This window comes from Dermacentor variabilis, chromosome 1, assembly GCF_050947875.1.
Source record: "Dermacentor variabilis isolate Ectoservices chromosome 1, ASM5094787v1, whole genome shotgun sequence".
NCBI classification, from domain to species: Eukaryota; Metazoa; Arthropoda; class Arachnida; order Ixodida; family Ixodidae; genus Dermacentor; species Dermacentor variabilis.
This window is the reverse complement of record NC_134568.1, coordinates 143,782,857-143,809,895: the sequence shown is the minus strand read 5'-3', so window position 1 is coordinate 143,809,895 and position 27,039 is coordinate 143,782,857. Positions and strand designations below refer to the sequence as shown.

Genomic DNA, 27,039 nt, shown 5'->3' with positions numbered 1-27,039 from the left:
TCATTTCCGAGACAAAACTTTTATTCAAAGCAAATAATAAAACAAAACACTCCAAGATAAAATGTATCAAAATATGTTTTTTTTTTCTTGCTAAGAAAAAGTTTACAACATCCGAGAGGCATATACAAGACAAGCTTGTCGTTTTTCTGGCTATCCACAATGCTGTACATGCACTTATAACAAAAGAAGCACACTTGATCTTCCTTTTTTTTCACTCTGTATTTGCACACACACGCAAACACTGACAAAGACCATGACAAAATGTCAACTTGTCCAGTTCAGCTGAACATGTCATCATAGTCTGGGGGCCTCATAGCATGGTCCGGGTTAGGCCTGTAAGGAATTCACATATTATAGGAAAAAAATTAAGCACTGAACACTAGTATTGTCAAAGAACATCTTTTACTGTAATTATCTACACAAACAGATTATCTATGTTAACAAACAGGTGAATATAGCAAAAACATCAAGAGAAGCTCAAGTTCTAAGTGGCTCCCACAATGCACAGCTCTACATTAAACAAAGCAACTAATTAATCAGCATAATAATTAAAAAAGGAGAGTTAACTATATTACCCAGCAAATCTGAAGCCTGCAGGATCATTAGTAGATGAAGGTCCAAATGGGTCAAACCGGGCCCCAGGAGGAACTGTTGCTCTGCAATAGAACAGCATTTTCTAAAACAGAGGCTCTGAAATTTCTGGCAGCAAACAGCAGATAAGCAATAGAATATTCTAATACAAAAGCAGACTGTGTACTGCCCGTAGAGATGCCACTGTAGGCTGCCTCATGTCTGCTTTCGGAAGCCCACTTGGAAATACTGGATACTGGAACAGCGGTTGATCTCTCACTGCAGAACAGCTCATATTCGTGGCGAAATTTGTCATCCATAGAGAGCAATTGCACATGCAAAAAAACCATACCCTTTGACAGCTATGGCCAACCCGATTTACATTTAGAACATCATTGCTCTGACTCAAAAAGACTTGGCTACAAAACATGGCCCTCTGTGTACTCCCAAAATGTTAACTGTTTGATAAATAAATGCAACAATTAAAGCTGAGAATGTTTTGCTCACATGCACCAAAATATCATTGATTGCCCGTTTTCCCTGATATTCCGTGTTACGACAGAACATGAACAGTTTTTTGCGAGTTATTGCAAATTTTCACTAACTTGATATACTACTACTACAAAAAAAGACTAGTAAATTTATTGGGGCAAAGAACAACAGCCGTCTGGCCAAGTGGTGTAACTATTTTTTATTGATGTCTTTCTGAAGTGGATGAGGGTATTAGGCATTTATTTAAAGGGATGTTGTCAACCCTCACATGTAACTACCATATGTACTTTAGAAGTATGAAAATGCAGTACACCAAAATGTGCACTTAACTGGAACTAGTGCAGCATGTAGGAGTGATAGCGTTTTAATGAGAGAGACTGCATGTAAAGGGTAAAGAGTGGGTACACCGAATTCATTTTTGAGGAATGGTTACTCGAGATCTGTGCATTCAAATGTCACATGTTAATATGCAAGAAGTAGCTTTCCCATTGAATATTTAGTCTCACTGAACACTTTATGGGGGACATGATATGTCTACCTGCTGTGTGCTCTTACAAGCAATTAAGTGTTCCCTTCCATACTCTCTGATGGGGTAAGTGGTTGGAGCGGAAGTTACAGCAAAGCCATGTTATAAACGAAGTTAAAATAAGAGTAAAAAATTTGTTCATTATAACTACTATAATTACAATTAACTTTTTGTCACGCAGAGTGGAAATGCGGCTTCGTGTGACCCAATGATGAAAGGCCAGAAGAATGGAAAACAAAACAGATTGTTATAATATACAGTACTAGTAGGACATGAAAAACTTCTTGATAGCACATATGCAACAATTTATTGCAACCATGGTTAGATGGAACAGCATGCATAGAAGCGTTTTTTTCTCCACATACTGTGAGCTGCACACTCCATTGTTCACATTTCAGCCTTTGCACAGAGTGTTCAGTTTACAGAGCACAAGAGCCAGAACCGAATGTCAGTGTGTACTCAGTAATAAGGAGAAGGCGGGAGGCAGCACTGTTGGTAGAGTGTGGGCACTGAATGGGAGTTTTGCAGGAGAGTACAAGGGTCCTGAACTGCTGCATCAGATGAGCTACTAGCAACATCATGCAACACCAGATTCTGGCCTAATCAGTGTGAAAGGATCAGTAAATCTTAATTATGAACAAAAACAAAAGCTTTGTTATATCTGTCTATAGAAAATTTTTTGTGCTAAGTTGACATAACATATGCATCAGTTTTTACAAAAATTTGAAGGGGAATTATGACTGCTTCATTAGACTCATTAGTTTGTCATACCGTAACTTGTTCCATTATAACGAAGTTCGACTGTAGAGGAGTACAGTATGGGTAATGCCAATGTGTGTGGAAATGACAGCAATGATTTTCTTTCCCACCAGTTGATTTCATTTTTCAGGACCTATATCTAAAGCAGGGTGAACATATTGAGCACGGATGGTAAGAAATTAGACTAACTTAAGCAAACACGATTTTTCGCTGTGGAACCCATGCAGCTGGAATAGACTTGCATACCAAAACTCACTGCCAATGGTTCAACACAAAGGCTTATGGTGCCAGGCAAAAGTTTATAAGGATATAACCAATCATTTGCCTCAGCTCACCCGTACAACGAAGTGAGATCCAGTACTCCTTCACCCCCCCCCCCCCCCATAGATACCTGCACTTAAATAAAAACATTTACTTCAATTCTTAATTTATAGGCACTTGATTAAGATACCACCCTTCTTTAGTATTCATATATACCTTATTTCACGTACTTGCTAACTCATTTTACTGCATCAAATGGTTGTAAACGGCATGAAGTGTAACGGCAAACTTGACAAGAGTACCAGGGCATATATATGTAGTTTGGGAGCTTAAAGCTTCTTGGGTGAACTAAACAATAAGCTGCTTTTCAGCTGTGCATACAGCTCATAACCAAGCAGTAAAGCAAAGCTTACATTTGGGCGAGTCTGTACAGATCCATGGCGAAATGAGTGTAGTGCGACAAACAAGGACACCACCCTCATTTCACTAAGGAGTCAAGGTCCTGTAGGCAGTATGGGAATATACAGTGACTGCTTAGTTTCATTTTGATTTCCTCACAATATGCTAGAATTAATGCTGCTGACAACTAGCAAGCAAACATGCCTGCTAGGCTTTCACTACCCAGCCATTTAGCAGATCACGCAACAGGAGCATGATGAAGCATGGCCATTATTGCTTTACCCAACAGAATTACCATGGTGAGCATGCCACGCTTTCCTAAGTGTACTTTGCAAGGGCACTACAGACAATGCAACCGGCACTGTGCATTGCTAATTTTTTACTAAGTACTGTTTCACCAAGTAAGTTCACCCTTGCACACCATGACACAGTGCGCACACAGATGTACAAACTGGCTTGCCACTGCTTAAAATTAAACAAGAGCAGACACCCTGGCAAGCCGGGAATGGTTGCTCCAGGGTTGGGGTGTAGAGGCCGTGTTAGCTCCCTTGGATCCATAATCATCCCCCCACCAGAGCGGCCCCCAAAGAATGGATCCAGATCTCGCTGGCCCAGTTGAGCTGGCTCTTGTGCCCGAGGACTGCAAATAGCACAAATTGACAGTTCAAAACAAACTAAATGATCCTCCAAGCGAATAAGAAAAAAAGGTTCGAAGGCAACTCAACCTCTAGTTGGCGTCAATCAAAGACAATGTTTTTCTGAGCGAGTTGGGGCTGAGAATGGGATGTAGTCACTCAGCATGGCACTATCATGTCAACCCTCACGTGAGGAGAGTAGGAGAAGCTCTTATTTTTGGAAGCTTTTATTTTAGAAGCTGTTTAAAAAATGGTGGCTGATCCCAAAGATAGTGCAATAAAGTTTAGACTGCAGATACCCACAGGAATGGCTTTAGACTGCCCTATCTTCGGGATCGGCCCACATGAAAGAGGCTAAAAACACACTTATCCGATATGAAAAAATGGGGGTAAGTCACTAACAAAGACATTGTCTTAAAAGAGTATAAGCACACTTCAGCCATTCCTCAGTTTCAAACTTGCTTACAGTGACGGCAGTTACTCAGCCTGATGCCTCCAACTTTGTGAGCTTTCTTCCTGGGACACCTGCCCAACTCTGTTAAAGATACACTACATCAATATGCAACAAATAATCCACAGCGAGATATCAATTTGCAATGGGTACCTAACCATTATACATCAAAGGAAATGAAAAGGTATGCCACACAGACATTCAGAGACCTCCTCCCCAGTGAAAAGGCCCACTCACTCATACAGAACAAAAATAGCCTCAAACATACGATGCCTGAAATTACAGGACAGGCATGAACAAGAAATCACAGTCCCAGCTCTACAAGTTGCTGCCATATGCACCAAGCCCAAACACACTGTCTACCCACACATAACATCCTTCATTACATAGCCAGAAAAGATAGTTCACTCAAATGCACATGACACGAGAATGAACAAACAAATTCTGGGGTTTTATGTGCCAAAACAACAATTTGATTATTAGGCAGGCTGTAGTGGGGGGACTCCGGGTTAATTTTGACCACCAGGGCATCTCTAACGTGCCCCCAATGCACGGGACACGGACATTTTTTTCATTTCGCCCCCAGCAAAATGCGGCCACTGCGGCTGGGATTTGATCCCACAAGCTCGTGCTTAGCAGCACAACACCACAGCTGCTAAGCATGTGCCATGTGATGACACAAGGGATCCCCCAATGCACCCCACACACTCTAGGATTGCCCAGGCAATCAACATGCACTTCAATTTATCCTTAAAAAGATAAAAACCCCACACACTTGAGGAGTGGCTGACTGACCCCCCCACTGCTAATGTGGCCATGTTAACGAGGCTTACCATGGACTTTCGGGCTCATCATACTGAAGAAAGTGAACCAACCCCAATCAAGAAGCAAAGCCATCAGCGTCGTATCCCGACCTCCGTCTCCAGTCATCTCTCACCCCACCACCCAGTAGCCCCAAACAGGGAGCCAGAATCCAATAAATATTTTTCTTACTCTCTCGCAACTCTCTAGCCTCCTGGGAAACTGAACCAAAACTTACTGTGGAAAACATACTAAATAAATTATTTAGGGAGCTCTGAGCCTTGCCAGTAAATTTTCTGAGGTTTAGAGGTCTGGGACCTTCATTTAGAGCTCACAAAAAGAAAGTCACAAAAAAAGAAGAAAAGAAAAATTGAGCAGTCAAAATTATAATGTATGAGTTCACGTCAGTGCTTCACGTCATAAAGGGACCCTCACCAGTTTTGGGCACTGCAAACAAGCAAGCATGATGCACAGATTACACAGTGGCAATTGTGTCTGCCAAGTATCCAATGGCCGCACAAAGCGAAAACAGCTGATATTTCAATCAAAAGCCTGTGCACCCTTCCTCTCAAGGGAGCCCCACTTCAAGCCAGAGAGTCAAGGCTACACACACAAATGCCTCTACATAAGACACACTGCCTGCAACATCACCAATTATGACATGTGACTATGGTAAATGATCCAACACAGAACATGCAATATCGCCATTGGAAGTGCATGGGACACCAAAGAAAGTGAAGAAAAAGAGGCAGGGCTCAAAAGGCAAATGTGACATGGTATCGGAGAAGGCAGGGAAGGAATGTCGCAGATTCTAGTCGGAGAAACAGGGGAGAATGTATATGTTGGCAGTGAAGCTTGCCTTCTGGCAGCGTGGTAACGCAACATTTCAATCTGACCTATCTCCTCTAATAATGAATCAATTTGAAAAATTTTTGCAGTAAAACGTTTCCTAGATGGCGCCTCACAACGTACACAGCGTATCCGAATGGAATGCAAACGGATTCACCCAGTGAGACTAGAAACTAACGTACACCTCCCAGAAGCACTTGGATTTAAAGTGGACGGAAGCATCGACCGGTCAGTAGTCGAGATAAGCAAGTGTCGTTTACAGTATTGGTGGAAAAAAGGCAGGGAATTGATATGACAGGATCTGTTAAAGCATACATAGCAGTAAAAGGTTGATAGAGAAGTTTTGAGGAAGAGAAAAATATAAAGGAAGGGTACACAAAAATGCTAGAATGAAAAGCATGCATAGCATAATTGATTAACTCAAGCAGGCTAGGTGACTATTTGTGACCGCCCTATTTCAAAGGGGATATTAATAAATCATTATCATCATGTATAACCAAAATTTCCAATGGGTCCTCATGAAGGACCCTTTAAACTGTTGCGAAACTGCCGGTGCATGCCTGGAAATGGTGCCCGAGCTAGTAGTGTGCTAATACATTGGTGGACTTCACTGCCAAAGTGGCTGGGCAGAGACAGAGGCATGGTCTATGGGAAAATAAAAGTTTATCCTGAGAATACTTACTTATCACTGAACGACAACTTTCCACAAATGAGTCAGTACAGCCTTAAATAATCTGCAATGTCTCTTGCTAGCCAGTCTCTACCAACGTTCTTGCCATCACTTACCACTGGGTTAAAAAAAAACTTAATTCTGAGTTTTTACATGCCAAAACCACGATCTTATTGCGAGGCATGCCATGATTATGAGGCATGCTGTAGTGTGGAACTCCAGATTATTTTGACCACCACTTTGGGTTCTTTACCATGCACCCAATGGCACAGTGTTTCTGCAATGCGCCCCCATCGAAATGTGGCCACCGCATCCACGACCGAACCCACGAATGAAACCGCGGCCTCAAGCTCAGCAGCACAACACCATAATTACAAAGCTACCATGGTGGGCGTCATAATTCGGTACAATTCTATACTTGCATAATTATTAACAAGGTGCTCTTATGAGTTGTATTTATTTATTTATTTATTATTTATTTATTTATTTATTTATTTATTTATTTATTTATTTATTTATTATACCTCAAAGGCCCCAGTGATGGGGTATTACATGAGGGATGGGCTTTAACAAAACAGTGATTCAAGAGCAGCCTTGAAGTGATGAGTGATAAAATCCAGTGATGAATTGTATGTTGTTCATACTATGTACCATATTTGCACAATTCTACTGCGCCACCGATTGTAATGCGCAGTTATATTACTGCCCAAATATAAAAAAAAAAAATAATAACTTGGTGTGCACATCAAGTAACCAAACCTGACTCGACACCTACCATGTTGAAATTATTTTATGAAACATAGAAAGGCATGCAGAGTACTCGGCTGAATCTTAGCAGCTAGTCGCTATTGGAGTTCGAAGACATGTCCTTTTCGCTGCCTACCGACCACAGAAAATAATCTTCAGTTCCATTTAATGCATTGGAAATGTCACATTTCCAGAGGCTCACGCAGCCATCGTTTGCGGGGGTGCATTCCATGCACCATGGACCACCTAGGGATTTCTTCGAGCATCGCTTTCTTCAGACAACCTGTTCGATGGCAGTGTGGCTAGCTACCTCGCATTGAGCTTCTTAATGCGACAGCATTAAGGGCCCCGTGTCGCAGAAAATCCAGCGTCTGGCATCCCACATCAGCGTCCAGTGTCGGACGTCGTTTCGGCAAAAGGAATTTCGAACCACGCATACACAAGCCCTCCATGCGACACAAGGAAGTCACTTCACTAATTGAATTTCTCAAGCTAAAATATGTAGAAAATTCGTAAAGTACAACTTGCACAAAAACTACAGACATGATAGCGTTGGATTGTAATTTGAATATACGAGAAAACATAATTCTGTTACGCGAAAACTCAAACAAACCCCCTTTCCAGCGTTTCTACCATTTATAGACCAGCCATGGCGTCCGCCATTTGTGCGCGCCGGAATGCGAATATCTTGGAGGCCACGGTGCGGCGCACCTGGTTCCTTGCAACACCTCCAGATGGCACTTGCCTCCGCTGCATCGCAGCCCACACAAGAGGCTGCGTTTCTACCAGAAAGCCCGCAGAAAGCAGAAGCCTGCTTCGTGCATAACGTTTGCCGCCAGCGTTTCCTGGTAAATATTACGGTTGCATACTCTGCAGTTGCTGGGAAACGTGAGAAGCAGTCAGGAATCTTTGAATGCTATCGCGTTCCACTCTTAAACGTGAAGCTTAAACGTCCTCCATTTTTTTTTAGTAAGAATCAGTTTTGTTTTTGATACCGAGTAGAATTAGTTAAAATTGTAACGTGCATGCAAATTTAAATGCACCTTTTATTTAAAAAAAGGTGTGCATTAGAATCGTGCAAATACGGCAAATTTTTGAAGCTCCCCTTGCCCAATACTCATTGTTCAGGCATGTAAGGTATTCGGAATAAATAAACAAATTAATCCATGACAATCATGATCAATTAGAATGAAAACTGCAAACAAATGAGGAAAGGGACACAGACATGATGCTGTCTCTATCTTCCTTCCTTGTCCCACTCATGTGTGCTGTTTTACAGGCAATATTGCTTTCCCATGAGAATGAGCCAGAAAAGAGCACGTCCAGTTGCCCTGGAGTCCTGAACACGATGGAACACTGCACTGCGAAGCAATACCTTCGACACGGACATAACAAACATTGAACACACGCGTGTCTAATGTCTTATTTTTTTTCGTCTGTGATGAAAGTATTGTTTCACAGTGCAGTGTTCCATCATGTCACAGAATCAACTGGTCCACTACAACACATTATTAGTTCTGAGCAAATGGGTAATTGGTGACGGTCAGTATAGCATGTCCCATTTCATGCTGCCAAGACCTGCCCATCAAAAACAGCACTCATTATTCCGAGTCAGACGTTTCCACCGACAGCTTTGACCTGTAATGCTGATGCAAGCTCAAACATTCACTATTTACAGTAGGAGTGCATTGTTCTGCAGCAATTTCATAACCTTTCCTCACTCCTGATATTAAATGCCTGATTTTACCTTGAGACATTGCTCAATGTGGACTTCCGCACAAAGCACCAGCATTGACTGCCATGTGTGATTCTCTCTCTCCCTCCCTTATCTTGAATAGGTGGCCGTCAAATCATTCTTATTCCAAAAAGAGATTAAATAATACAACTTGCAAGGCACAAGCTGATGTTCAGTTCATTCAGTTCAAGGCGCAAAAAGCCCCAAACAAACAACAGTTCCTGCACCCACTGACAAACACTTTGTCCAAGTCCCTAAAAGCAATGTACTCACCACTCCATGCTAGGCTGCCCTGTGAGCATGCGCAGAACTCTTTCATGGGAAGTGGCTGATGAAGCACCACGAACACCAGAAATCTCACTTTCACTGTGCTCAAGGACATTAATCACCTCTCGGTTCAACTTTTCGACCACAGCATTCAAGTCCTTGAATGCCCTGCATGATAAGTGCAAACAATCTACACACTGCATATGTTGGAACAACTGCAAGTTGGGCAAGTCAGAATGGGTTCAGTATAGCTGATGTATAAAGGGATGAGAGAACAACTGTATGGGTATTCAGTTGTTTCTTTACTGCCCTGTGTTGTGCTGATGACTATACATGTCAACAGCCGTGGAAGTATATTTTATTTTGCTGCTTTTCAAGCGAAGCTTGTATCGGCTGACAAGTGGTGGTGTTGTGGTGACGCAAAAAGACGCACTTGCTTCCGGAGCAGAGCAGAGCAGCAGTGGGAAAGGGCGGTTTGATGAGTTGCCAGCTGTGCCAGCGCTGGAGCGCGAGTCATTAGCAAGGATTCCAGCTGCATAAGCACACGCTCACGCCACACGTGCAACCAATCAGAGCCATTTTGCTTCTGCCGATGAGGGAAAAGGCAGGAAAGGGTTTCACGCATGCTGCCGCCGGTTTCATTTTCATTCAGTTCATTCTCGGAAAATGGATGGGACGGCCATGCGTTGTGCATTCCCCAAAGGAACCGGCAGCCTTCAACGAGCAGCGGTGACAACTCACCTGTGAAAAGGCTTGCCGTCAGCGCACCGTTCCACCCGTTAGAGCCGCTCGATTGCCTGTCAGCACAGGCAATCTGACAGCAACGAGATGATCCCGAGCTGAAGTACCGGGAGGTCGAAGCAATCCAGCACAGTTACCCGTGGGTTACTTAACTGTGACGAAGGTCAGGTGCATGCAGGACAAGCTTCGCTAATTCCCATTTTCCAGTAGGGGAAGGCTTGATCATTTTTTAAAAATTTTGTCATGTGCTGTATTATTTTCTATTTAAACGCTGGTGCCTGCACCAAAATAAATTTTCTTCAGTAATGAGAGTACTGCATCCTTGTCATTTCCTTGCTTAGGTCCTCGTACTTTTCATGCATCACTTATAATGAATATGTAGCAACATTGACAAATGAAAACAAATATACATACTGCACATGTTTCAACAGCTGAATACTTACCGAGAGCAGTCCTTGTATTCCTCAGACACGTACTTGCCAACATTCAGACTAGTTGACGCTGTTTTATCCTCTTTAATGTTCTGATCGAAAAAGAAAAAAAAGAAAATGTGACAATTTTCATATGGGTTGTCCACTTACCATATTCTACAGCAGCAGCAAAAGCGAACATTACTATGCCACATACTTGTAATGACATCAGTGTGTGTAAACTTTATTTTATGCACTGTAAAGAAGCCATTCAACTCAAGCCTTGTGCTGAGTGAACTTAGGCTAGCAAAAAAAAGTAATCATTTTATCTCAAATCGACTGTTCTTAAAGGAGTATTAACAGAAAGCTTGCCTTAATTTGTATCTTCTGGATAGCTGTCAACCCAGCAACTATGCAATGAAACAATTCCTTGAGAGCGCAATAAACAGTGAATTACGTGAACATTTAATTAACATAAGTGAAGTGCAATATGGCTTCAAATGTGAACAGGAGGGTATTCACATCACTGGAAACTGATGCACAAGTCTCTAAGTACGAGACACTCTTGACGCAAACACACAATGAAAATGCTGCTAAAAGCTGAGCCCATTCAATACTCAATGAGATAAAAGAAGAGAGAGGATCCCCCTGCATTTCCAGAGAAGCACACAACTAGAAGAGATAATATGGCCTTCAATTATTGCACCGGTCTCGTGCTTCAGTTTTTCTTTTTTTCTTTTTTCTTTTTTTTGATGCCACGTAACCATAATCTCCAATTTTGGTGACTTGAACAGCATCTTGCATCATGTACAAAGTCTTGCTGCACTTGGCACACATTTTGAACTGGTCACATAAAAGATAGTGTAGATAATTATTTCTGACAGTCTTGAGGAATTGAATCTTCTTATTGTACGAGTAATTATCTAGTTGAAAGCTACCTAAAAAAGAAAAGAAAAGCATGATCCAAAATTTTCATGTCAGCACTCCTTTAGCCCTTAGAGACATTCATAGATGAAACAGTTAGCAGAAGAGGATATAATGTGCTAAGGAATGCACACATAACTGCATTGTATTATTAGCCTTCAAAGTATATACATTGTTACGGTGAAGGCAAAGAAGAAGGTGACATGAACTAGAGGAAGATGAAGACTTACCGTTGCCTGAACGCCACATACACCAGTAGTAAATATACATTATATTACACTCATGGGCCTGCTTTCTTCCTGCAACATTTTGTTGGAAGGTGCGCGGTACAATCACGGAACTTGGCAGCGGATGTCATCTACCTGTCGCCACCCTGGCAAATCAACAGACACAAGCGACAACGCCTCAGCAGCCCGTGCCAACAGTTATCCTCACTCATCTGCGGGACCCAAGGACATCTTGTGGCATGGGCAACACTGACGTCAAGGACTGGCTTACGACGTACGAGCGAGTGTGTGACAACAACAGGTGGGATCCAACAATGATGCTAGCAAAACTGATATTTTATCTGAGAGGAACTGCGAAACAATGGTATGATACACATGAAGCTGACCTAACAAGCTGGGATGTGTGCAAAAACAAAATGCGAGACCTGTTTGGCAGACCTGTCGGTTGTCAGCTGGAAGCAAAAAAAGAACTTGCAAGCCGCATTCAGACGTCCACAGAATCCCATGGCGTGTACATATAGGATGTACTGGCCCTCTGTTGCAAGGCTGATAACAACATGACCGAGGCAGACAAGATTGGTCACATACTAAAAGGTATTGCAGATGATGCCTTCAATCTCCTGATGTGTAAGGATTGTGGCACTACAGATGCAATTATAAAGGAGTGCCGGCGCTTCGACAAGCGAAGGACCACCGCGTCGCTCAAACTTTTGAAAGATTGCCCAATACCGCTGCGACATCTTCTTGCGAAGACCCGCCAGGGTTCGTTCAGTTGACAGGACCGGAAGATATAATGTGCATCGTTCGCTGTGAGCTTGAGGCCATGATTCCGGCTCCAGTTCATTTTGACTGTCGGGAAAGCGTGCCCACTATCTCCCTTATACAAGCGGTCGTTCAGGAGGAAATAGCAAGTTTGAACGTTCAATCTCTCTGCTCGGTCCACCATACAAACACCTACCAGATTTCTCCGGCAGCTCGCTTCCAGACGCTAACCTTTTCGCCACTCTGTCGCAACCCAGCTGACTGGCGCACAGCGGACGATAGAACCACCTGTTTTAATTGTTCCGGTATTGGACACATCGCCCGTCATTGCCGCAACCACTGGTTGTTGCCTCCTCGGTGGTTGTCTCCGAGTCACTACCGCTAAGTGCCAGACCATCATACTTTCTCACCCTATACACAGACTAGGAACATCAACGCCGACAGTGCTCCACCAAGATCCAGCCACTCCCCATCTCTGCAAGGTCGTAGGTCCCGTTCACCTCTCGTTCACCACTCTTCGTCTCCGTGTGCAACTGGTCGCTTCACTTCGAGAAACTAGGCGGTGCAGCTCCCAGAGGTGAAGCTGCAATTCCGACCCGGTCCACAAATCCTCTGTTGACCCTGCCTACACGTGGAAACCTACTGGGCACTGAAGTTGATGGTGTGCCTGTTACATCTCTCGTTGACACAGGAGCGCAGCTCAAGAAGGCTCAAGAAGGTTCTGACGCCCACTGTACCGTGCACTATGCGAGTTGTCAATGGGAATACTTCACCTGTTCTTGGAATGTGCACAGCACGTGTGACCAATGGGGTGTTATTATCCCATTGTTTTATTTATTGTCCTTGAGCACTGTCTGCATGACCTAATTCTTGGCCTCGACTTCCTTTCAAAACACTCTGCCCAAATTGACTGCTCCGCAGGTGTTGAATAGTTAGATGCTGCCGTTTCCTGCCGACGCAACAGCTTCTGCTTCACACCGCTTATGTTCTGCTGAGTTTGCAAGGCTGTCTCCACAGGTGGCTACAAATGTCCTCCTGACGCCCTGTCCTCCCGTACCTGATGGTGCGTACGTCGTGTCGCCGCTTACTGACATGGTTTTGTCGTGCAATATTGCCCCACCGAGCACCTTAATCCGAATCCGCTAAAACTGCGCTCGCGTGCCCATCATCAATTTTGGATTTTTGTCGCATGTTCTGCCACACGGTATCGCCATAGCGCATATCACTCCTCTGGAAGAATTTGAGATTTTTTCTTTGACCTCTGAATCCTTCCTCAGTACCAACGGACCTTTGTCACCCACTCCTTCATGCTCAACGCTTACGGACGATGTTTGTAAGATGATTGCCCCTGACCTTCCTTCCGAGCAAACAACAGCTCTCCGTCGCCTCCTGTCATCTTATCGGGATATCTTTGATTTGGAGGACTGTCCACTAGGCCAGACACCTGTTGTCACGCATCGCATCAACACCAGTGACGCGAGCCCAATTCATAGTAGGCCATATCGTGTCTCCGAAAGGGACATCATACAAAAAGAGGTAGACAGGATGATTTTCAAGAACATCATTGAACCTTCCAGTAGCACGTGGGCATCACTGGTTGTCTTAATAAAGAAAAAAGACAACTTGTGGCGCTTCTACGTTGACTACCGTTACCTCAACAGGATAACAAAGAAGGATGTTTATCCCCTGCCTCGCATTGATGACGCTCTTGACTGCCTTCACGGATCCCAATACTTTTCATTATTTGACCTCCGCTCCGGATATCGGCAGATTAGTGTCGATGAGATGGACCGCGATAAAACTGCCTTCGTCACACCAGACTGTCTGTACCAATTTAAAGTCATGCCCTTTGGATTATGCAATGTGCCAGCTACATTTGAGTGCATGATGGACTCTCTCTTGTGCAGCTTGAAGTGGTCTACACGCCTCTGTTACCTCGACAATGTGATTGTGTTTTCAACGAACTTTGAGAGCCACCTGAGGCGCCTCACAACCCTACTCTCCATGTTTCGTAGGGCTGGCCTTCAGCTAAACTCATCCAAGTGCCGTTTCGGTCACCGTGAAATTAACAAGCTTGGCCATCTCGTAAACGCCGTCGGAATCCTACCTGATCCACAGAAAGTTCATGCCATGCAAAATTTTCCTGTACCTTGCTCAACAAACAATGTCCATAGTTTCCTGGGCTTATGCTCTTATTTCCGGCGATTTGTAAAAAAAAAAATTGCCAACATCGCTCACCCTCTCACTGACCTTCTTAAGAAAGATGTCTCTTTCTCTTGGCGACCACTGCAGGAGAAAGCCTTCTCTACCCTGATTGAGCAGCTTACAACTCCCCCGATTCTGTCACACTTTGACCCTTCTGTGCTCACTGAAGTACGAACTGACGCGAGTGGCCATGGCATCGGCGCTGTCCTCGCTCAGCGTCAACAGGGCCAAGACCGTGTCATCGCTTACGCCAGCTGCCTTCTTTCCATGCCCGAGCGAAATTACTCCATTATTGAGAGGGAATGTCTCACGCTCGTATGGGCGGTTGCGAAATTTCGACCGTACCGTTTCAGTCGGAGCTTCTGCGTCGTAACCGATCATCACGCCCTCTGCTGGCTCTCCTCTTTGAAGGACCCAACTGGACGACTTGCATGTTGGGCATTGCGTCTACAAGAATATATACAAGTCAGGGCACCTGCATAAGGATGCTGACTGCCTGTCCCGCAATCCCGTGGATCAACCGGACAATACCGATGCAGACTCGGACATCAGTATTCTGTCCCTCTCCGGCTTCCTCCATATTGGCGACGAGCAACGCCAAGATCCTGTTCCTCGAACACTTATGGAACGTCTAAGCTCCTCACCCAATGACTCGTCCCTCTGGATGTTCACCTTGCGCGATGGAACTTTATACTGTCGTAGCGTTCGTCCCGATGGTCCGAACTCCTCCTAGTCATTCCAAAGCACCTTCGACTGGCCATGCTCCAGCAACTTCATGACGCTCCTACTGCTGGACATCTGGGCATCACTCATACTTACAACTGCCTGCGGTGCAGCTTCTTCTGGCCCAGCACTTATCGCTCTGCACGCCGTTATGTCGCTTCTTGCGACCTGTGTCAGCGCCGGAAGATGCCTCCTGCTGGTTTGCTTCAACCAATTGATATCCCTACTGAGCCCTTCTTCTGTGTGGGCCTTGACCTCCTTGACCCCTTTCCAATTTCCATTAAAGGAAACAAATGGATTGCTGTAGCAACAGATTACGCCACAAGGTGTGCCAACCAGCTGTGCTACAGATGTTGCTGACTTCTTACTATACATCATACTGAACCACGGCACCCCTCGCCAGTTAGTCACGGATCGCGGCCGCTACTTTCTATCGAAGGTTGTCGATCTGCTCTGCTCCTGTTCTACAGAACACCAGCTTGCTACCGCGTACCACCCTCAAATGAATGACCTCACCGAGCGACTCATCCGCACACTCACTGAAATGCTGGCCATGTAAGTTTCTGACGATCATTGCGACTGGGACGTCGCTTTACCATACATCACTTTCGCATATAACTCGTCATGTCACGACATTGCCGGATTTTCACCATTTTAACTTCTAATATGGCCGCAACCCCACCTTGCCCTTCGACACATTGATACCTTCCACAGTACAATCACTCAGCACTGGTTATGCTCACAATGCTATTGCCTTAGCTGCCCATGGCTGAGAGGTCGCCCATCATCGCCTTATGGTCTCGCAAGCTTCTCAAAAGTGACGCTACGACCTTCGGCACCGAGACCACCAGTAAGTGAAGGGACGGGCCAGTCTCGGGCACACATCCTCCAGAGAACTAGGTACTGAATTATTTCATCAACAGCATATGCCTGATGACACTACCTTGCCAGCAAGAGAGTGTCATGCTTCGGTGTAAAAATGGCAGATAACAACTGGTTATAAATATACAATGCTGCTGGCAGTTCCACTTTCGTGTTTGTGTTGACGATCCGAGTGCAGTACCAGAGCGAGCCGCCGGTGTAGGGCAATTCGTGAGGAATGTTTCGCTGCCGACATGGCTCCACTTTTCTGCAACAGCAGTGCAGAACTCTTGGGAGCTGTTAATGACTTCACAGCACTTCTTGCCTACAATGTCAAGCATGCAGTCGACATCCATACAAAGGTTGTCACAGATGTGTCATTCCACAGATTTACTCCCTTCTGCAGGAGCACAAGGAGGCAGTACACATCATGCAAAGGAGAAGACTCAGCTTCTAGTTCCTGAATTATTAAGAGCAGTTCATTTGAATTTTTTTAGGAACCTCAGTTTGACGAACAGGTTGTATGAGGGGTTTGTTGCCCCAACAAATGCGTTTCAACTTCTCACACATTTTTTTTTGCAAATTTAATCACAGCACAATATGTGATCACAAGTGAGGTCCTTGTAACTATAAGTTCTTTTGGGCAGATACTAATTGTAATTTTTTTTTACCAGCAAGTTTTCAGATTTTATCAGATTAATATAAAGATGCAGAACTCTCGCAATAAGACATATCTTTGTAAGGAGACATCCATTCTATGATCCAACGTTATTCTTGAGAATAACAGTACCATTCATTGATCTTTCTACTGGCTCCTTAAAATTTTGATCTCATTACATTCCTTCCTATGCCCATTGAGACAACACTATCCGTTACTGAAAATTTTTGCATAAACAAGTCCTACAGCTTATATGTGTATTTGAGAAATCGTTTAAGGTCCTCATGCAGGTTAGTATGCAAGAAAATTTTATGGTATGAAGAACATTTAGTATGAAAAACAATTTTTTGGTATGGTCTCTACACAATGCACGCATTTGTTTGAAATGTGTAAACATTTTTGAGGTTGCTTAGGGGCCCTTTAAATTTAGAAGATAGTATTTGAAGTCCCATTATAGAAAGTGTTTGATAAATATTTAAAAATGTTTAGCATCCTGAATGTGACTGTCATGTACGGCGGCACCAACATGAATACCCAAGAATGCAGATCTGGGACCAGCTAATCACCACGGCTCAACTGGTAAGAGCCTTGCATGCATAGTGTGGAGGATGTGGGTTCAGCTCCCACCGACAGCAAGTTATTTTTTCATCCACTTTCATTTGCCTTTATCATTTATATATTTCAATTAAATTAACAAATAATTTCCTCTATGCGTTCCTTGGCTTCAATAACTGTTGGCTTCATATGGTTGTGACTAACGGAAAGCGGATCCCTCGGATCCCCTTCTCGTTCATCACATTGTTACAGCTTTAGTAAACCTGCAGGTACAGATGTTTCTGCTTACTATGGAACAATTCCTTTGTCCCTGTGCACCTTTTCCACTGCCTGCACCAGCTGCACCAAGCCATAGCTGTTGTGCCAGCACCACTGACGGTGAAAGCACTTAATAATTAACCCTCACAAACTTCAGAACTACAATACTTTCAATGACTAGCACTGAATATAGAATATCTACCGCATACAAGTGCGAAGTGTGGAGCAGAAACATTACATGTTTTATTACAGTAATAATCCAAAAATTAAATTTATGAAGCATCTAAAAGGCTTCAACAGCAATTTGTAAATTTTATATAGCACCACCAATGCAGCTATAAATTCCCAGTTTTTGCCCCAACATACTCCTCACAGCACACACCTAATTCCTATGCAACCACTTCTGCCAAGGTGGCCATAGTTACTGGCATGTACTCAGCATCTATCCCCATTCTTGCCTGAAATACATTAAGCAAATCATTAAAATTTGTGACTAAAGAAATAGTTATTTTGGGGCATAACGGTTTTCTTGACTGCCCGTGCCATCCTATGTGCTTGAATCAGTTTGTCAGAAACCGGTAGCTGTTAGCATTTTTTCAGTTCAGGTTCAGTTCAGTTTTAGTATGTTCCAATAATTACTGTTCAGGTTCAGGACCGGACAAAATTTTAGTTCGGATACAGTTTTTGGTTTGGCTCAACACCGTGGCTGAAGGTCAGTGCTACATAAATATTTGTCTCTCCTAGTGCCCTCACTTATCATGCGCCACCTATACTCATTCATGACTGCCTTCAGGTTATAAACATTTAAAAAGATAAGGTCCTGGCTATATGTTTGCTGAACCATCTTTATTTCATGTGCAATAGACAGGCACTCTGCTGAAGTTCGCAGCTCATAGGGCAGCATTTCAGTGCAGAAAAAAGACCACTGACTGCACAGCTAAGAAACATTATCGAAACACCATGATTGTTTTTCTGCATCTCAGTGCAGAAAAAGAACACTGACTGCAAAGCTAAGAAACATATCACATCCTTTGGATCACCCCACATTCCGTGCATTTCTTTTTCTTCCATATCGGAAGAATCATCACTGGACCTGGGAACTTTAGTGTCTGAGTTAGCGTTGTCACTATCCAGGAGCAGGAACAAAAACACACGGCGCGACGTAGCATCCATGTTTTCCATGTTGTCCATAGCTACCCGCAACCAGAAACAGGCAACCATGACAGGAAGCAGAGGTGGGTGAAGGAAATACGTCACATCGACTTCCGGTCAAATCTGCCAATTTTGGCGGAGCAAATATTATTGCTCCGCAGAGCGATCCGGAATCGGTGGCTGATCCCAATCTGTCATTGGAACACAAAACTCACACTCTCATTCTGCCATTGGAATAGGATTGCTCCGTACAGAGCCGAAAAACTTTATCTGGATCTACCATTGGAATTCAACATCATACAGCAAAGCCTGGTAGGGGATACAAATTTTTAAGGCAAAAGCATTATGTGGCTCATGAAGGGGAAATCCAGTGTAGTTGTCGGCATTGGCGTGACCACCCGATAGTCCAAAAAGGGTACAAGCCCTTGACCTTTGGTGTTAATTAGGGTGAAGTTAATTACAACATAGTTAATTAAGATGCAGTTAATTAACGCACTAGGACCCACAACCTTTGTTGGAGTCGAACCAAGAACTAGGTGTGCCAAGAACTAGTTACTCAATGACAAAGAGCATAGGCCTAGCGCAGTGGTCGTAATTCTTTTGCATTCATCCACACAGGGACAACTAAGTGCCCCTTGAATTTTTTCAAGTTTTTACTAGGTCTCTATAAATTTTGGGGGCTTAAACAAAAGTCTTTATACTTTCCACTATAGCCTCAAACACATTTTACATGCAACAACTTTAGTCCAAACCAATACAGCAGCTGTTCAAGTTCATGCTTGCTGAGTGTTTAGTCAAGATAACAAAATTGCGCATTGCCGCATTAGTGTTATCCACGGTAGCTTGGCAGAAAGGTGTGCCACAGAAAGGAAAGAAGAACAGACAGGAAGCTTAATCAGTGCTTCTTTGAAATTGGAGAACAAGCAAAGCTCAAGTGCACATTTAAAAAATGCTTAAGTATCACTAAATACTTACCAAGACACAAATCAGAAGAGAGGTGTCTGCTCGGACTGCCTTCAGCAAATATCGCTCATTATTTTGAGAAGATATGTATCGGATGGTGTACGAGCCTTGGTTTTCATTCCAACCAGGAGGTAGCAGTTCTGTAGTACAGTGCTGGGCATTACCATCCCACTGGAATAGACATTTTACTTGTAAGAAACATCACCCACAATGACAATGACATGAGTAATGACAAATTAGCACAGTGGGCGCATGTTCACATTTTCATATCTGTCAGATTTAACATTAATAAAGTGGAATAGCATTTATTAAAGTGTTTTTGAGAAGCAGCATCCTTTATCAATTTGACAAATCATATTCTATAAAGCAAATCAGATGACAGTTTGAAAAACAGATGTAAAACGCCTACAAAAGACGCAAGACATGAAGTGCATGATGCCTATGTCATCTGTACCATAAGGCAGTGACTTAGGTGTTGCACTATACTAAAAGCCTCAACGCCATCACACCAACATTCCCACACTTCTAATCAGGCCTGCTGTTTTACTCCAGACAATAACTGTCCCATCTACTTTTGCCGAGCAACTCAGGCAGATTATAACGTAGAAGTGTTGATAACAACCATTTACTCTTTCTTGGTACCTAGTCATGAATTACCAATTGGCTTGGCTAGCTTTGTTCAACTTGCATATATTTTAAGTTATTTACTTAGCGCAGTCTTACATAACCAAGACAGTAATATATGCACATGTTAAAGTGAACTTCAGTTTTCCTCATAATGCCACATAATGTGGTCCCAAATATCACTCCAACAGTCTTGTAGGACGACTGCGCATTAGGCAAGTCAGAATGGATTCATTACAAACAATGCACAAAGGGAACGAGGACACAGGCAAAGAACGAGAAGGATGGAGCTCCTTACTCTAACACTCTACACACCTTTTTGTGCACACTCCTCAACATTCGGTGACTTCCAACATTCCCGCATGCGCTACACCACCTACTGGAGAGTTCAGTATGGGCCTTGTGTGCTGCTGTTTTTAGTTACATACGCGGCTCCAGTGGTGTGGCCAGAAATTAGTTCAGGAGGGGGGTCCCCCGTGACTGGGAATTGGAAGGGCGAGGGGAGTGGCTAGGCAGATCACACACCAATGCAAAAATTTCGAGGGGGGCACATGCCCGGTCTACCCCCTGCCCCTCTGGCTATGCCACTATGGCACCACCTACAGCAAGTGGCAGCGAAAAGCATATATATGTTCCAGATGTGCAATCACACAGGCACACAGGTTTTATCATAGCACCTGCTGGCGAGATGCAAAGAACGCAGCAAAGAAGGGGCATTTCTCAGTGCTATTGCGGCTACAGATGTCATAAGTACATAAAACAGTCATAAAGCTAACAAAGGTGTTCGGTTATCGTGTAAATGTCACACGGACTATAGCGCTGGATCTAAGATGTCTGGAACGCACATTTTTAATAATAAGTGCAAGTTATGACGAGAACAGAAATACATACACGCATAAAGCACATGAAATATACATCTGTAGAACTTTCTTCCCCTTTTACAATAGCTAAATAAATATTGCATCGAAACATTCTTGGTACTTTTTTTCTAACCTTTCAGTCAGCATGGACAGCACCTACGTACTTGAAAATTTATGAATGGGGCTTGTCACTTATACTGAACTGCACTGCAGAAAACAGGCACTGCAGAGAATGTGGTTCTTACAAAAATAAAAGATGCCACCTGCTTGTGCCTGTGTGCTGCCAGCACTTCCTGTACGCTGTTTTCATACGCATAAATGTGATTGATTATGCTGCGAGAAAACAAAAATGTTTATTGCATGTGAAGCACTTGCATGATGAAATGCAGACAAGAGCAGCAGACATGGTTATACAAAGATGTGCTTGTCCTATTTGCCTTAGGTGACTTCAACATTTTCAAATATATAGCCATCTTGAATAGACAACACCAAATACTTACCACCCAGCCTTAGTACTGGTCTTTGCTGTGCATTTTCTAACCATATGTGGGAAAGACACAGTTGACCGTTTACCTATTTTCTGGAGTTGGAAACTTCATCATCAGCGTACAGTTGACTACCCCAGGCAAGCGTATTCTGTGTCACGCATTCACTAGGCTGTTTACATAAAGCAGAACAATACTAACATCACCAAACCGGCCATTGCCAGCCTGCACCTGCTAGCTAATCCATGCAGCACACTTCAATATGTGTTGTGCACATAAACTAGCATGCACAAAGTTGAGATAGGTGATAGTAATATGTTTATACTATGCTAAAGAATCCTACTGATGATTTCTATTCTACTAAAGATGCTCTCGCACTGCCATAACTGTATGGGCAAACATACGCAACGTGCACAACTTACCTGGGCAGATGGCTTGCGGCATCAGCGCACAAAGCCTATACACGCCCTTTTGCTCTTATAAATCGAAGAAATGTGTGTGCATATGTATTTAACTATGACAATGTCTACCTCATGCCATGTCTTCCTTATTTTTTTTTTTTTGGAAAGTGTCTATTCTCAGGGCAGCCATGAAAATTCCTGCCAAGAATTTTTTACGATAGCCAATAGGCGCTCTTCCATGAACCTGCCAATGAATGACAAGAGGCACCTAAGCACCTCTTGTCAGAGTCCGGCAGTGCAGCCACAAATGGCCGGGTTAATAAGCACATACAATTTCCTACAAAAATTACTAGTGGGAGGTCTGCCACTGGTGTCCACGGGAGCTGCAAGGATCGTGGTTTTAGCCAGCATGGTAGTGATTAATGTATGGATTTGCCTAAACTTCGTTTTCTAGCTTCAAATGACTTTGTTACTTTGCAAATTGATATTATTCCACGAAAGATTCCTTTATAAGTGCAATAATTCACAATTATTGTGCATATATAGTCTTTTTGCCTTCACACATTTAAATAAAGTTGCTTGAAAATTTAGGCCAATAAAGGTCGTAAAGCACATAAAGTCACAAGAATGTCTGAAGGCTAAGAACAAATATTAGACAAATCCATCATTCCCATGCGAGGTAATTTTTGGCGCACACTTGAGGGAAGTGAAGAGAGAAGAAGCAAAGCAAGAACAATGAAACAAATAATGTAGCCTAACTGGAAATGACATCATCTGACATGGTATGTGACACAAGACACAGGTCTTATGAAAATAATTTATGTACAGGAGAGTGTGAACTTGCTCCATGTGTGTAGCAGTGCCTGTGAAGTAGCCAGTACAACAAAGACATATGTTGTTGCTCTACTGCACAAAACTGAATACCATAAATGTCCCTACATGCATCCATGAATATGTTCTGTGACGTGCCTCCGATGTGTTTGGATTCAGTAAGAGTGGTCTCACCACAATACACATCACTTTCTTTTTTGGATTCCGAAATGGCTCAGTTGTGGCCTGATGCAGATGTAGGCATAAGGAACAAAAACAATTAAATTTTGGGGTTTTACATACCGGAACAATAATATTATTATTAGTCACACCGCACTGGAGGACTCCAGATTAATTTTGACCACCTGGGGTTCTTTAATGCGCACCCAAATCAATGTACACAAGCATTTCTGAATTTTCCCACAATCAAAATGCAGCAGTTGCAGCCGTCATCAACCTGCAACCTCGAGGTCAGCAGCACAAAATTTAAGGAACAATGCAAAACATTCCTTACATAATGTGCTCTACTAAACCTTTACACATATGAGTAAATGTTCCAAAGCAAATGGGAAGTATAAAATGTAGCTGTATACTAGGTGCGTGAGGTATTTGAGCACACAGCTTCGAATCGCCATAAACTATTGGCATTCTAATTTTACCTGCCTAGATGCTTGACTTTGTATTCCACAATCCCTCTATCACCAATCTAGCACATTTATTACTGGGTATTAGCTTCCGGTTGGACACACGAAATGAATCTGTACGCGTCCCAGTCGCCTTGCACGCCAACCACAATGACTTCTGAGATTTCCACCTCTGTGAATGCCTCCAAACCCGTTCTTTTTGGGGTAAGAACAGCTTATGGCCAATTATCATCTAAGACAAAAGGAAATAAGCGCTGCTAGTGGTCAGATGCCATTCAGGCGGCTGTTTCTTCAGTAGGTGGAAGCCATGATGAGTGAGAACTCTGAAAAGTCAAATAAGGTCATTGTGGAGCAGCGCAAAGTGGTACAGTCAACAGCAAAGCTTCCTGTGCACGATATCACCAGGTGCCACTCCTAAGTGACTGATTTGATAGCTCCCACATGACCTACACCATACAAGAGTGGGTGGCAGTGAACTTCTGTGGCCATGTCGCCCTCCAACGTGCCATTCTTCCTCTGAATATAAACCTGCTAGGCCAATATATATGCAGGGCACCATTGAGAGGGAGAATAGCAAACTCGCTAAATAATAAATACTAAATAACTAATAATAAATACTAAAAAACTAATAACTATATAACTCGCTAAAGCCTGCTACTATGGAAGTACTACCCAACATCAACGCATACAATCCGATTTAAAAATGCAGCTGTTATGAAAGCAGAATTCAGGGAATAATTGAGCCTCAAAAAAGTTTATGAAACGTCCTTAGAAAGCAGAGGTAAAAGAAACAATGCAAAAAATGTTTGAATTATTATATTGGTTCTCGTTTTAAATATTGTTTCTATTAATGAAGTCGCCATTATGTCCTCAACTACCTCGCACACCTGGTATATAGCTACACAAGTTGTTTGCATTCGTGGCTACCGCGTAATATATATATATATATATATATATATATATGCTGCTTCTTTGTGCTCACACCTTCACCATGCTGTAATCATTAAGCAACTGAATATGAATGTCACAGCTACAGGATTCAACAGTTATAAATTGGGGCATGCACACACCCCAGACTGCTTGCCACAAAGCTGTTATCCGGCAGTATTGTATCTGAAAACGTACACTTTAAATACCTAATAACCAAACAACTGAAGTAAAACAGTTGCCATATTATACAGGGTGTTTCAGCGAACACTTACAAAAATTCTTATACGTTGCCTGTGGCAGATAGCACAATTCTTGTTCATGAGGTGGTCTACTTGATGCGGCTCACGCTACTTGCAAAAAAAAAAAAAAAAAGAAATGCATAATCGACTAATTAACAAAAAATCGTTAATTAACTTGTTAACTAATTGAACCTTATGGCCCATATTCCAATTTACAAATACTAGCCTTGGAGTTCGCAAGGCGGATCCACTTGGAAAGAATTTTCAGGATGACCCCAGTTTCGAGATATGAATTCCCCAATTTTGCGGAGAAATGCATTGGCATTCCAGTTACTCTTGTGCTTGAATGCATAAAACGACTTTTTGTTAAGAAAGTAGAAACTGAGTGTGTTTACTGTCAATACTACTAACATTGCCTGCAGCCTATTCAGATCTTTTTGCTGACAAAAGCAAGCAAAAGACAGCCAAAACCGAGTCCCAACACTGTGGCCATCAAAATTAAAAAAAAAAAAGAACACCGGGTTTTACGTGTCAAAACCACTTCCTGATTACAAGGCACGCCATAATGGGGGGCGCCGGAAATTTGGACTACCTGGGGTTCTTTAACGTGCACCTAAATCTAAGTGCACGGCTGTTTTCGCCCCCATCGAAATGCGGCCACCGTGGCCGGGATTCGATCGCGCGACACCATGCTTAGCAGCCGAACACCATAGCCACTAAGTAACCGCGTCGGGTGAAAATATAATGGGCCGGTTATGCTTCCCGATCGCAAATGTAGGAAGACACTTACTGTTTCGCCGATTCCTGCGCAGCGTTTGCCATTTCTCACCAGGAGGTAGTGAGCGAGAACTATAAGCGCATCCTCTTTCGACTGCAAACTCTCGTTACATGATTTAAAAAGCAGCTCCAAAGCAAAGTAATTTTCGAATGCCGAAAGGCCGGAAACTTCTCCTGCAGAGCTCATTATGCCAACAGGCTCACATTACAGAACAACTACAACCTGTGCTGACATTAAAACGTTCGAAAAGATAGCCGACGAAGTGCCGCGCCTCCACTGGAATCGAAAGCAAGCTCGCTCTGAGAAGCCGGCGATCGGTTATGACTAGGATGGATGGATGGGTGGATGGCGGCTATACCCTTTGTAACGGGCGGCGGCTGGCGCCACCTAGCCTTTTGCTGCCCCTTCTATTTTATTTTTTTGCCTTTCTTTATATCCTCTTTTCCTTAACCTAGTTTTCACTCCCCTCCTCCCCCCAAAATAACTATCTAAAAAAGTAGAGAAAACATTATCTCCCCGATTTAAGGTATTATCTCTCCCTTGACATCCTCCACCAATCCTCTAGCCTCCCCTTCGTTACTGCCACTCTTTTCTCGTCTATTTGCCCTCGTTCCCCGGGAAATCCCAATGCCCCTTCCATATCTGCCACTGTTCCCTCTGCCAGAGTCGGGCGAAGGTCTGTGCATCTCAGCACTATATGCTCAGTGGTCTCCATTTCGGCCCCGCAAGCTGTGCACCAAAGGTCCACGTCTTCAAATTTAGCCCTGTATGTTTTCGTTCTCAAAACTTCCGTCCTAGCTTCGAATAATAGTGAGCTGCCCCGCGAGTTATCAAATAAGAGCTCTCTCTTAATCTCCTGTTTTTGTGATAACGCGCCGTGCACGCCGACGGACGCGCCACTGGTGGCGGCCTTACGCAGAACACGCGGGAGAGGAGCCTGGCGCGCGCCGTAGTTTGCTATGTCGTTGATCGTGCTTCTCTGTCTTATTCACGTTTTCAGAGCACGATAGGCAACACCATTCGCTCGTGTGGGGTGGCCAAAGCTTCAGGGTATGTCGAAGAATTGTTGCAGGGTGGGGGGCTCAAATACCGGTGAAAACGTGCCGGCGATGCGGTTCAAATCATTTCTCGGCAAAGCCTCATCAGCGGGAGCAACGGTAGCAAAAATGGATCGTCGCTTTGAAGGGAAATCTCTTGTTCTCATCCTTTCCAATGTCTCGTCGGTGTTTTTTTCCACTCATTCATAGTTAGACGCGTGAGCAACAAAGTTCGTCTGCAGTGCAGCATGGAATGCTGTTTGCCGCTTATATTGTTTCCCGCTTCTTTACCGCGTTGCGCTAGCTACGCAGCAGGACTGCACGAGCGCATTGCGTTGTATGTTAAAGCTACTGAAGTTTGCAATAACTGAAATTGTTGGTTTCATATGGCGCGGTAAATCCTCACACCAGCTGTCGCGCACTTCATGTTTTTACATCTATTTTGTGCGTGGCTTCGCACATGTTTAACTGTTGCTAGTTGCTCCATGCATAACTCTTGTCGATTCTTTTGAGCTGCGAAGTTTTCACCCTGCCTTGTTTGTAAAGGGTATAAATCACGCTGTGTCTTATCGGAATGATACCAAAGAAGTGCTTCTTTAACAGCTTTATTCTTTTCGCCCGAGGGCATCT

At 43.4% G+C, this 27,039-nt stretch overlaps 1 protein-coding gene across 2 annotated transcripts; it reads right to left on the bottom strand.

The window, feature by feature from the left end:
• LOC142585806 (proteasome inhibitor PI31 subunit-like) lies at positions 1 to 25,693 on the bottom strand. Of its 2 annotated transcripts, XM_075696827.1 has the most exons (7): positions 25,385 to 25,693; positions 19,614 to 19,772; positions 10,347 to 10,426; positions 9,169 to 9,330; positions 3,498 to 3,647; positions 576 to 656; positions 1 to 333 (listed from the first exon to the last, which is right to left on the bottom strand). In XM_075696827.1, the coding sequence occupies exons 1-7, from the start codon at positions 25,556 to 25,558 to the stop codon at positions 279 to 281; spliced, it is 861 nt and encodes a 286-aa protein (XP_075552942.1). In that variant the 5' UTR covers positions 25,559 to 25,693; the 3' UTR covers positions 1 to 278. The 2 variants fall into 2 exon arrangements, with proteins under 2 accessions (XP_075552942.1, XP_075552949.1); XM_075696834.1 differs by lacking the exon at positions 9,169 to 9,330.
• Between the last annotated feature and the right edge of the window lie 1,346 nt (positions 25,694 to 27,039).

Coding starts and splice junctions, on each gene's coding strand:
- LOC142585806 (XM_075696827.1), bottom strand. CDS start 25,558: ATGAGCTCTGCAGGAGAAGTTTCCGGCCTTTCGGCATTCGAAAATTAC. Junction 19,773..25,384: donor GCGCAGGAATCGGCGAAACA/GTAAGTGTCTTC, acceptor TGTCTATTCCAG/TGGGATGGTAATGCCCAGCA. Junction 334..575: donor GCAGGCTTCAGATTTGCTGG/GTAATATAGTTA, acceptor AATTCCTTACAG/GCCTAACCCGGACCATGCTA.